The sequence below is a fragment of the Metarhizium acridum genome, assembly GCF_019434415.1.
Source record: "Metarhizium acridum strain ARSEF 324 chromosome Unknown scaffold_13, whole genome shotgun sequence".
In the NCBI taxonomy this organism is placed as follows: Eukaryota; Fungi; Ascomycota; class Sordariomycetes; order Hypocreales; family Clavicipitaceae; genus Metarhizium; species Metarhizium acridum.
This window is the reverse complement of record NW_027094016.1, coordinates 3,470,050-3,482,376: the sequence shown is the minus strand read 5'-3', so window position 1 is coordinate 3,482,376 and position 12,327 is coordinate 3,470,050. Positions and strand designations below refer to the sequence as shown.

At 39.1% G+C, this 12,327-nt stretch overlaps 2 protein-coding genes across 2 annotated transcripts; both read left to right on the top strand.

The window, feature by feature from the left end:
* Positions 1–8,849: 8,849 nt before the first annotated feature.
* Positions 8,850–9,116, top strand: J3458_003698 (uncharacterized protein; the record flags this gene model as incomplete). Its single annotated transcript, XM_066117909.1, has 1 exon — positions 8,850–9,116. The coding sequence occupies one exon, from the start codon at positions 8,850–8,852 to the stop codon at positions 9,114–9,116; it is 267 nt and encodes an 88-aa protein (XP_065977702.1).
* A 399-nt stretch (positions 9,117–9,515) lies between these two features.
* On the top strand, positions 9,516–10,770 carry J3458_003697 (uncharacterized protein; the record flags this gene model as incomplete). Its single annotated transcript, XM_066117908.1, has 5 exons — positions 9,516–9,578; positions 9,680–9,757; positions 9,827–10,046; positions 10,124–10,174; positions 10,283–10,770. The coding sequence occupies 5 exons, from the start codon at positions 9,516–9,518 to the stop codon at positions 10,768–10,770; spliced, it is 900 nt and encodes a 299-aa protein (XP_065977701.1).
* Between the last annotated feature and the right edge of the window lie 1,557 nt (positions 10,771–12,327).

Here is a 12,327-nt window from a genome sequence, read left to right as displayed (position 1 = left end):
CCGCAGTTATAGCGGTTTAGGCGCGGTACGAAGGCGGCACGGGGCTATTATTTTACCTCACGTTCCCCTATTAGTTTTTAAAACGCTTTAATACCACTATCTTTTATACGTTTTCTAGTAGCTCTTAGGTTAACTGTATATAATCTACCTATTTTACGTAGGCTTTTTGTTTCTTACCTCTCCTTAATATATTCTTTACTATAAGGATTTCCTTTACCTTAAATTCTTCTACTAGCTAACCGCTTACCTTATTATTCGTTTACGTTAACTTAAGGCCTAGCTTAAAGTCTTATAGCTTTTAGGATAAGAGCGGGTTATAGGCTACACGTTTTAGGAGATTAACGTGAAATATTAGGTGAATACCGCCTAGAACATTTAGCCTTATTATAAGTAGCGTTATTACGTTTATAACCTTATATTTCATTATAATTTAATCTAGCTTCTTACTTAGCTAATTTATTTTAATATTTCGTAGGTTTAGTTAGATACTATCTCTAATCTTAAACTTCTTTACTAGGCGCTATTATTTGCTTATTAAGTCCTAGGCACGTTATTAGGCGAACGCGATTATAGCTTAAGCTAGGTTTATTCCTTCTTATAAGTGGTTAATAAATACTATTACCCTTCTCTTTACTAAGGTCTTTAATTCCTATATATAAGGTAGCTCCTAAATTATAGCTATATTAAATTCGTGTAAGGCTTTATTTAGGCTTATCCTAATTATAGTTAAGTCCTAATTATTTAGGGTTAACTAATAAGCCACGAGATGGTTTATCTAGTTAAATTACTTAAAAAGATTATAACTTAAAGAACTACCTATACCTTTTAGTTCACGCGTTTTATGCTATCGTTTATTTATAAGTGGTATGCTATAAAGAGAAGCTAGGTTATCTCTACGAGTTTATAAAGCGTTATCTAGAATTTATTAAGTTAATTTAACTCGCGGTTTATAATAATCTATTTTAGGAATTTATAAAACCACTATTAGCATTACTTAAAACGTTTCGCGCACGCCTTAGCCCCTATTAATATTATAGCCTTTAGCTACACGTACTTAAATAGTTAATTTATAATAACTATTAGGTATTTAGCGTCCCCCTTCTCGTAGGCGGGGAGGTCTATTATAAAGTTAATTAAGATCTATAACTAGTATTTATTCGCAATTAAAATCAGCTATAAAAGTCCCTACTAGAGCTGCCTACTCTTATATCCCCTATAATAGTAATAGTTACGCATAAACCGCGCGACGTTTTAAGATATCCCTTTCTAGTAATAGTCCCGTTAAAGCAACTTAAAGGTACCGTTTTTTCTAGGGTAACCTATTATTAAGAAGTTATGCACGCGTTATATAAGTGTTATTATAAGTAGCTCCCACTTTAAAGCCTAGGTGCGGCCCTAAAATAGTAGCGTTTCATGTGTAAAGAGAGTGTAATCCGCGATCTATTCCCGTATATTTACCTTCTTAGGGAACCTCTAGGTATTCTCTTAAATAGCTTTAATTTAATGTGCTATTACCCTATTCTTATACTAACTCTAGTTCTATAAGCTTTAGAGGTAATAGTTACTAAATATCTTCGTTTCTAGTAGGGGATTAGTGGTTCTACTAGCCTTTTCTTTATTATTAGCGGTTAAGGCTAGGTTACCTAGTAATATAGGTAATATATTTATTAGCTAAATAATGCTACTAAAGCGTAGTGGGGAGGTATTCCGGTTTTAGTTCCTTTAAGAGAGTGCGTTAGGGCGTTACGCTTATATCCTAGGTTTATAATAAAGGTAAAAGTTAAATAGGGAAAGTGTCTTTACTTAACGCGCTTATCTCTTTAATATTTCCTTTAATAAGGTAAAGTATTCTAGGTTTTTATAGTTTATAAGAATAATAAATAATTACGTAATACTTTAAAGTTCTATTAACTAGGCTTTTAAGTAAGAGATAATAGCTAAGAGTTTCTTATTATAAATAATGTAATTTCTTTTTAAAGCTATAAGCCTTACGGAGTAATACGCTACTAGGTAAAGAACTCTATTACTAAATTATAATAGGTATCTTTTAAGAGCGTTAATTAAGTAGTTTACCTTTACAATTATTTTCTTTATAGAATTCTATTACTTTAAGACTAGGTATAATATAAACGCTTTTTTTAAAGACTTAAAGGCGGTATTACACTTCTTAAACCACTTAAACTAAACGCCTTTTTTAAGTAACCCTAAGAGCGGGCCTATAAGGGATAAGAAATTCAATATAAAGTTCTAATAAAAGTTCGTAAACCCTAAAAATCCTTAAACCCCCCTTTAACACGTAAGGGGTTTTTAACTACGTATTACCTTTATCTTCTTTAGGTTAGGACAGATCTCTTTACCCGCGTAAATAATAAACCTAAGATATTTTACCTTTTACACGTAAAAAGCGTATTTCTTAATATTTAGGTATAGCCTTACTACGCGAAGTCTTGTTAATACCTCGCGTACTTTTCGCATGTAATCTTTCCGCGAGCCACCCAAGTAAATTAGAATATTATTTAAATAGGCTATTATAAAATCCCCTAATATTTTTCTTAAGGCGCTATTAATGTAACGTTAGAACGTTATAAGGGCGCCTATTAGCCTAAATAGGTATACTAGCTACTTAAATAGCTTAAACCTAGTTTAAAACGCTATTAAATACTTCTCCCTTAAAGCGACTTAAAGCCTATAAAATGCTAAACGTACGTTTAGCTTTATAAACTACCTAGCCTTAAAAAGAGACTATAATGTTTCCTTAACTAATAGGAGTAGGTAATAGTTTTACTCTATAACTTTATTTAAGGTATAATAATTAACATAGAATTACTAGCCTCCGCTAGGCTTCTTCGTAAGCAGGACTAGGGCTACTACTAATAAGAAACTCGCGTGGATTTAACCCTTATTTATTAGGTTTATAACTTATTTTCTAATCTCTAGCAGGTGTTTACGCGGTATATTATAAAGCGGCGCCTATAGTAACTTAGGGTTAAATTCGTTTTAAACGCTTCTTTAGTCGTATATAGTAGTTTAACTACCCTTAATATAAGGGAAGTTCGTTTGCTTTTTCTTAATTAAATAAGTCCTAGAAATCCTACAGCTTATTAGAAAGCTATAACGCCTATTCCTGCTTTTAATCTACCTTAACTTCTTATACACGTAAGACCGTTATTATTTCACGTAAGCTTATAGCTATAAGGTAGCACTTCTTCTTCTTCCTTTAGGCCTATCAGATAAGTCCCGCGAACACTAACCCTAGTACCGCTACCATAGAGTTTCATGTTACCTAATTACTAGATCCCTTAATTACCAGGTCGCTTATAGCGCCTATTATAAGCTCCCTCTTAGCCGGTCGCACGCATATATCGTAGCATATTATTTAAGGTGTCCCTAGTATTACGTCCTAGGTAAGGCCTAGTATTACGTAAGCCGCTATTAGGGATTTCTAGCCGTTTATATTCATTATAAATTACACTAGATAGAAGATCGTAGAGTGTAACTTCTATTATACTACTCTGTGCCGCTTAGTCTCCACTATTATGCGTATTCGTTACTACCGCCCTAGTAGGACCTGCTTAAGGCTTATACGTTACGTAAACTTTTCGCTTATTACCGCGTAATAATTATAGCCTATATTTACTTAAGCGTTTATAAACTTTAAGGAGTTAATTAACGTAGGAATTAAGAGAGGTAGTGTGTTTATTCTTAACTTAATTTCCTTTAACTCTTATTTCCTAGATAAGATACTCCTTATTCTATAACTATTACTATACTATAACGCTCCTATTAAGAGACTTATTATAAAGGCGTATCGTTTTCCAATTACTCGTTATTCTTATTTAAGCCGTTAATTGTGTCTCCTATTATAGCGCCCCTTACGCTAGACGTTTACGGCCGTTACGCGGGTAAGAGGGTATATTTAGCTATATAATACCCTATTAATCCGTAATAAATACACTTTCTTTTCTTCTTCTATTAGTTAATCACCTCCTTTAAAACCTAATAAGCTCTCTTCTTTTAGTTGCCTTTAAGGCAATCTTAACCCGCGCTCTTTCTAGGTTTAGCCTAAGACCCTATTTTTACTACGTTTATTATTAGCGTGTCTTTATCTACTAGTTATTTTATTTTAAAGGTAACCCCTTTATTTTGCTTATTTTAAAACTTCTTCTTTAACTATAGGGATTTAATATTAACGGCCACGCTATAAAGCTAAGCTACCACTATATTATACTTAAAGCGTAATATTTCCCTACCTATAATTCCTTTCTATATACGCTTATTTAAGGCTTATTATAGTTTCGCGAGCTTTACGAAACTAGCCTATAGTATTTCTCTAGTAAGCGTAAGCTTATTCTTAAACCAAACGAAGAAGTCCGTAAACGACTCGTTCTAATACTATTACATTTAGTCTAGCTTAGTAAGTACGATTTCCTTCTAATAAGGGTTTAAATATATAAACGATAAGTATTCTAAGAACTAAGATAGGTTATAGCTCTTTACCTTATCTAGTTTAAAAAACAAGGCTACGCGACTCTTAACTTTATTAGAGAGGTTCTAGTAAATAAAGACCTATTAGTTATAAGGGCTACTAATAAATTATACGTCTTTAACTAGCTTATATGCTATAAGCTTCTTTTAAGCCTTAAACACGTTCTTATTACCATTAAAAGGGGTTCCCGTTAAAATTAGTTTTCGTTTTATTAGAGTGTTATTATTAGTAGGTATTCCCGTAGTGGGTGCGGCTTATACTACCTGGTTTTACAGGTTATAGTATTATTTAAAGAGTTAGTAGAGTCTTTTAGCCTAGGTATTCACGATCTTTTATAGCGCTATAAAGTTAAATAGGGTGCTCCCACCTAGCGTAAAGGCGCTAGGTGTAAGCAGGTTTTATTTTATGCTAGATATTGCTTTATTAAGGTCGTTTACGGTAAAGTTTATTCTTTATTAAGGACTAGCTATATTATACTATTATAAGTATACGTCTTTAAAAAGTAAGAATAAACTTAAGAAGAAAGAGAAAGAGAAAGAAAGGTTTCCCCCTTCTTACCCCCCTTTATATCCCTACCTAGCCCGTAGATTATCCGGGTTAGGTCCAAGCTGCCTCCGCAACGGGTCCGGCCTAGGCCCGAGCTGCCAGCTCGAGCCCATAACAGAAAATTATAAATAATATTAATTTCTTTAATTTTATTAATTTTATTATTTTAAGCGCGTATATAAATCTTATTTTATTTTATATATTATTAATTATATTTAATATTTATATAATAAGCTTTATTAAGGTATATTATATATAGCTTATAAGTTTTCTCTTATATATTAAAGTTATATAAAATACGTTAACTCTTAATCTCTTTAATTAATTATTTTAAAGTATAATCTTTTAAATATTAATTAATAAGATAAAGTATAATAGATTTATAAATACTTAATTTAATAATATTTATAATTTACTTATAAATATTACGTGCTTTTATCTCTTTACTTATATAAGCTTTAAGCTTATTATTATATTATAATTATATAACTTAAAAAGTATATAATATAATAAAGTTATTTTTTATTTTAATTAAAAGTTATTAATTTAATAATAGATTTATATAAGCTTTTATTAGAGTAAGTTAAAGAGAAGTAAGTAATATATTAATTAAGTAATTCAATTAATTAAAGTTTATAATATTTTAAAGCTTATTAGCTTAAGCTTAACTCTTTAATACTTTATATTAATTATATTATTAGCTTAAAAGCTTTAACTTAAGCTTAATAAATAATTAAGTATTTATAAAAGTAATATTAATATTTATTAAATATATAAATATAATAAAATAAGTATTAAAATAATATCTTAAATACTTAATTTTTTTAAGTAAAAGTTATAAGAGATTTAAAGTTCTTTTAAGCTTATAATTATAATACTTTAAAGAGTATTAATTATAATAATAATATATATATATAAGTTTATATTTAATTATAAAAGAGAGAATTATATATACTCTTTTTATAAGTACACTTATTATAATACTTATTTACTTATAAATAAGAGTTTACTCTTATCTAGTTATACGTACGTAATTGGTACCCGTAACAAGTGACCCATTCTAACAAGAAGTCAGTCTAGGCTGGGTCCACCCAGACCACTTGAGTAGCTCACGGAGAGTCGACAGCTTGGGGATGTAGCTGTTCGTGTCGGAGCCTTGTGACGGGTTTCCTCTGCTAACTGACATTAGATTAAGCCTCCCATTGGCGGACTCACAGAAGTATTTTGCAATACAGTGGCGAGGGCAACTAGAGTGGTGGTTTTCACTTAGGCAGTGCCAACTGTACCACGAGGGAAGATGCACTAGAGCGACTCGATTCTAGTATCCCAGCGTGGACCAGACCTAGTGGCGCCGTCATTGACGGCGATTCGTGGCGAAGAGACCGGGCATGCCGCAACTCAAGATCGATGTCCACGGGACTCTGCACCTCGATCAGCAGACTCATAGCGATTATCAAGCCCCACGGTTACAAAAGGACGTGGAATCTAAACACGTACGGTCTGGACAGGTCCAGCTTTCAAAACCGTGGCAACTGTACCTAACAGGTGGTGTTAAAAAAGCGCTGGCTATAAAAGTCCCAAAGGCCTAACAGTGAGGTTCTAGAACCAGGGAAGCTGGTATTCAATAGGCTACATGTCACATTCGTAGAGCCGTCAAATTATATTTTCGATTCTTGGTTCTAGTTATCCACAACCCTGGTATTTGAACCAGCGATACGAAAGTCAACCGTCAGGAAAACGTTGTTCCGACTTGTATAATATCCGCTGCGACTTTGACAGCCTAAAGCCCGTAGACAATAGCTGGAGCAGTCCCAGACGTAATATGTTAAAGCAGCTTCGACAAAGACAATACCTGTCCATACATCATCTCGGTGCAACTTTAGAAACCCATTCGAGTTTGCAACACCAGAAAGCGTCAAGGTAAGCAATCGAGTGAATCTCGGTGCATTGACCACTACAGGACGCGACCCGCTTCCTGCGATAGAGTAGATTGGTTCACCGATATATTCCCTAATGGCGGCTTCGCGCGCACGTCTAATCGTCCAACTGTTGTCACCATCCACTTCCATGCCAGGCCCATCCCCATTCCCAGAGAGCGCAGTCCACCCCGGCTGTCCATCTACTGTCGCAAGATTGAATACCTTGGCGGCAAGGTAGGGAATAAACATTCTATAAATCTCAATTATAAGAGAAGTATCTACAGCATTTAGTGCGTGGTGTATCGTCACGGATGCATAACCATTTGTCTGGACAATAAGCTCACACATTCTGGCTATAAAAACGTTTTCGAGGTAAACCGTGCTCGCGTCTGTGAGTAGTTCACCCAGTGGCCACGTCCAAGGGAAGAAATTCACATGAGCTGGACTTGATGGCCTCAATTGCTCCCTAGCCTTAGTCGAATTAGCCGATGCTAGATCGTTAAAACTCTCCGCGAAAGAAGTCGTTGATCTTGCATCTCGTGGTCCAGGCCCGTCTGTGCGTTGCCGTATCGCCAGATCCTCGTCAACATGCTGTCGCTTTCTTCCACTAGAGTGTTCATACAATATCTATCCGAGGCGCTAAATTTGTGAATGTGAGATACTCTGATTTACGTCAGCTCGTGCCAAGTTTTTCTTATCAAGACATTTTCGTAAATGTTTTACCTTGACGACGTTTGGCCCTTTTACCTCGAGTAAAAATATTTTGTATAAGCTTTGCGTTTCGGTACTAACCGTTATATCCTTTACGGCATTCAGAAGCAAGTTCTCGTCCTTCGACGAAAGACTATTAAGACTGTCTGATGTTTTCATTATAGAGCAGAGCCACCCAGGCGCTTAGCGACTGCTCTATAATCTCCTCCCACGCAACTCTGCTACTATTATCGAGCATATCTGCTTTAACGAGGTATTAAACTCAACTAGGGCTTTTTATACTAGTATTAGATAAAAGATGATATTATATTTTCCAATAAGTAATATGATTAAAAATATCAAAAAGATTGATCGCAGGGCACCACGACAAATGGAAAGCCAAAAACGGGCAGGAAGCCTGCGCAGGAAAGTCCCTGGCACCAAGCCCAAGCACGGAGATGGAGCGCAAGATGGCGCATTCGTGGGCTGAAGCTTTGGCATCTCACCGCAAGCCCATTAGCCGGCAGGATAGCTTCTTCAAACTGGGGGGAGACTCGCTGACAGCAACACATCTGGTTGGAATAGCCCGCCGTGATGATCTTTCAAAGTCCCAAACTCAAAGACATGGCCAAGAGGGCGGGGATGGACAAGGTCTCAAACAATGGCGACCTCGTCGATACAAAGCATGAACCCCGGTCTAATGGAGGTCCTTCGCTACCCAAGTCCTCTCAGGTCTTTCAAATACTGCATACGGATGCGCAACACATCAGAGACATGTTGCCAGTGACCGACTTCCAAAGGTATGCCATTGCGCAACTCTGGCAACAAGGAAGGAGGCAGCATGATGCGGTCTGGTCTGGTCTCACTGACTTTCACAGCCCGTATGCAAATACACCGAGACAGACGCTCGCTCAAGCTGACAATTCCCCCAAGGCCAGAGCCAAACGGCACACGCACCCAGCATGCATCCATATGGCCACGCTACTGCAGATGGTCGTCTAGAAAGGGAAGCCAACAGCGTTAGGAGTCGATACGCAGTCATGAGGCGCAAAATCTCTGGTCAGCGCGGCCAACGTGCATGGCTGTACTTGAATGCAAAACCGATGGAATCAGCTCGGTCGCCTACCAGTCGGTGCGTCAACTCAACGATTGTCTCCTCAACTTCAAGCCATTCATTTCTCATGAGACAGACTTGCTAAACGCTGGCAATGACTGGGCCACAGCGGGAGTCTCCCTCACCGGAACTTGTCTCATCACCCAATCCACTTGGGGCACAAACCGTGCTCGCTCAACACCCGGCCGAAGAGAAGGAGAACGTCCATGCTGGCACAACAGAGGCAGAGACTGATCTATATGACGTTTCGTGGAATGGAAACGATGTGTCAAATCCCAAAAACTGGTCAGCCCGGTCGCGATGGGCTCAGTTGGCCATCCTAGGCTTGTTGAACTTTGTCACGTACGTCTTCATCTCTTGATCCGACTCATCTAGAGACACGTGGAAGTTTCCAAGCATTGGATGCATACTTAGCTTCATATGTCACTGTATTGCAGATGCTTGTCCTCCTCTATTCTCGCACCAGCTCTCTCAAGTCTGGCGTCTGATCTCGACACTCACAACTCTGCCTTGACCTCGCTATCACTGTCTATATATGCTGTAGGCTTTGCCTTGGGACCGCTGGTCACTGCACCTCTATCGGAGATGTACGGAAGAATCATTGTGTACTATATTTCCAGCTTCTTATTCCTCACCTTCACCTCCGCATCCGCCGCGAGTATCAACGTTGGCATGTTTATCGCCTTCCGGTTTTTCTCTGGTTGCGTAGGAATTACACCCGCCGCTTTGCTTGGCGGATCTATCATCTATCGGTGATCTCATGCAACCCGAGACTATGGCTAAAGTGACTGGAACCATCGCAATAGGATCTTTGATCGCACCTGTAAGTGGAATCATAATCTCGGGGTAATTTCCCCTCTACCTGCGAGACTTTTTTTGTCAATTCATAGAGGAGCAAAATACACAAGCTGACAAGCTCTGTAGCTTATCGCTCCCGTCATTGGAGGCTACTTGAGTGAGTACGCAGGATGGAAATGGGTCTTGTGGCTGAACACCATTCTGGTTCGTATAGGAAAGCTATGAGATATGCGTCATGGGGAAAGCACTGCTGACTTATTAAACCACTGTTAGTATGGCGCAATTGCCGTCTCGTCGCTTTTCATTCTTTGGGAAACATACGCGCCAATTTTACTATCGCGCAAGGCAAGACTTCTGCGCAAGGAGACGGGAGATGCGCGATACAGATACTGCTTAGACTCGAACACAAATCGGACACAAGCTTTCAAGGAAGCCTATACGCCCACTGCAGTTTCTAGTCACTTCCCCCATTGTCTTTATATTATCGTGGGAGGTAGCTATCGTAGATGGAGTTCAATATCTCGTTTTCACCACGCTGACTGGTATTTGAAAAGAGATACCATTTTTCAGCGGGTTCAGCGTGCCTCACCTATCTCGGTGACGGAATCGGTGCGATTGCTGGTAAGTTTCGTAAACTCCTTCCGTTAAATGGCGAAACGGTTGGGAGCATTCAGCTTAACCAACCTTTTGCATGATACCGCTGACGGCAAATCTTCATGTATCTCGTAGGAGTCTTCGCAACAGCACTGGCAATGGACAAAATAGCAAAGAAAAAAGCCAGCGAAGACACACAATCTGCCCCCGAGAAAGTGCTCTGGCTACTCATCCCAGCCGGCATACTTGTCCCAGCCGGCTTGTTCTGGTACGGGTGGTCGGTGGAGGCGAAAAGTTGCTGGCTTGTGCCACTGATCGGCCTTGGTGTGTTTGGTTTTGCCATTATGGCTGTCTTCATGCCTGTCCAAGTATATCTGATCCGTGCCTTCGACCACCACTCGATATCCGCATTGGCGGCCAACAACTTGTTGCGCAGCATTCTGGGCGCTGTCCTACCCCTTGCTGGTTTGGATATGTATACGACTCTGGGATATGGCTGGGGCAACGGCCTATTGGCATTCGTCTCGGTGGGCACGATTCCTCTTACGTTACTGCTGGTATATTGGGGCGGCAATATGAGAGAGAAGGATTATAATGTACCCAAGATTCGTTTATTGGGCTGATAATGCCCAGGCAGCTTGGCTCGTTCTTTATCTTAAAAAGATGTGCCTGTTGATGCAGATACACCATGCAAGAACCCTAAAAAGACGGACATGCGATTCTGAATGAAGCTGGCTTACTCGAGTGAAGATGTTGACAAATTGGAGCCCAACATGGACTAGATACCTCACTAAGAAAAACAAGCACCTGGCCAGGCAAATGGTAACGGTTTATTGTAGAGACCATAGCACCAGCCGACAATAGCGTTCAGTTTGTTCTGCTATTAACTATCGGGGGCGTTAAGGCAATGCCTTGGTAACTCGCTACACGGAGAGGTGCCGCGGATAGGAGGTGAATCCGTTCGCATTCCGACTTGCTAACTGGAGTTTATTTTCGCCTGAAATTGCTTAGGATTGGATGAGTAGTGGCAATCTTTTTAATATAGTCACAGCGACCGTATTTAAGGGTCTTGAAACAGATATAATTGGACGCATTACTGCTCTTTACTTGTGAATAAATTCTACAGAAAAAATGACCTACTTTCAGTTAATCTAAAACAGATTGTAACGCCTAACTTTTGTTATTGTAATCCGATTAATGCTACATCGTGACCAGACGTGACTACAAAAACGGTGGCAGTTTCCCGGTGTATACCTACAAGGTATATAGAGATAACTGCCTCTGGTTCTCTTTTAACGGCCACGGCGAGATGGATAGTGCCCGTTGAAGCGACATTAGTGGGATAATCAAGCACTAAGCCAAGGTGAATAGACCATCATAGAATGGAAACCACTTAGCTGTAACGATGAAGCCCCCCCACTCCCCCCTGAAGCAGAGACTGATCCAAAACGGCTGGACATGACAAATATTAACCTGAAAGCCGCGATGAATATGTCGTTCAGGGCCGCTTTTTGGTACAGGGGAAAGGCGCCTGTCCTATTTAGCGAGCGGCCTCGGCGTTATTTTGAGGAGAGTCTGGTGGCTCCTCACACAACACTGCCCAGGGCATCGGTAAAAACTACAATTTGTACTGTTTTTTTCTACTATACTGTAATATAGTATACTATGGTATAATATTTATAGTTTTGGGTAGCATAAAGAAGTAATCAAAATTACATACACTAACAGCTTCACGTGTTGTTAGATCAAGTTTCCTCTGCAGCCATCTGGCATATCGACGGTGATATTAATATACGCGGTCAGCGCCCGAGGCTGTTCACTTGAGAGCCGGAATTAGCCCGTTTAATTGCCGAACTCGTCAATGCAGATTCAAGGGTAAATCCTGGGAAGAGTTGGAAGCCAGATCCACAAGATCCTGTATTGCAGAAGTACCATCAATGCAGGCGGCAGTGTCTGCCTCACTCAGGGAGTAGGCAAATGACGGTGTGTAGAATTGGAGAGCCCGACCCCGTTGGTAGAGTTCCAAACCCATTCTGTGTAGACGACCGCAGTGCTTTGAAGAACACGTGGTGTCCAGAGAACTGTCCAGAGCGCAAGCTTAATCTCATACCAGTGACTTTTTTAAAGACAGACCATCTTCCTCCGGGCAGAGTTGACGACCTTGTGTCAAGTCAGCCTCC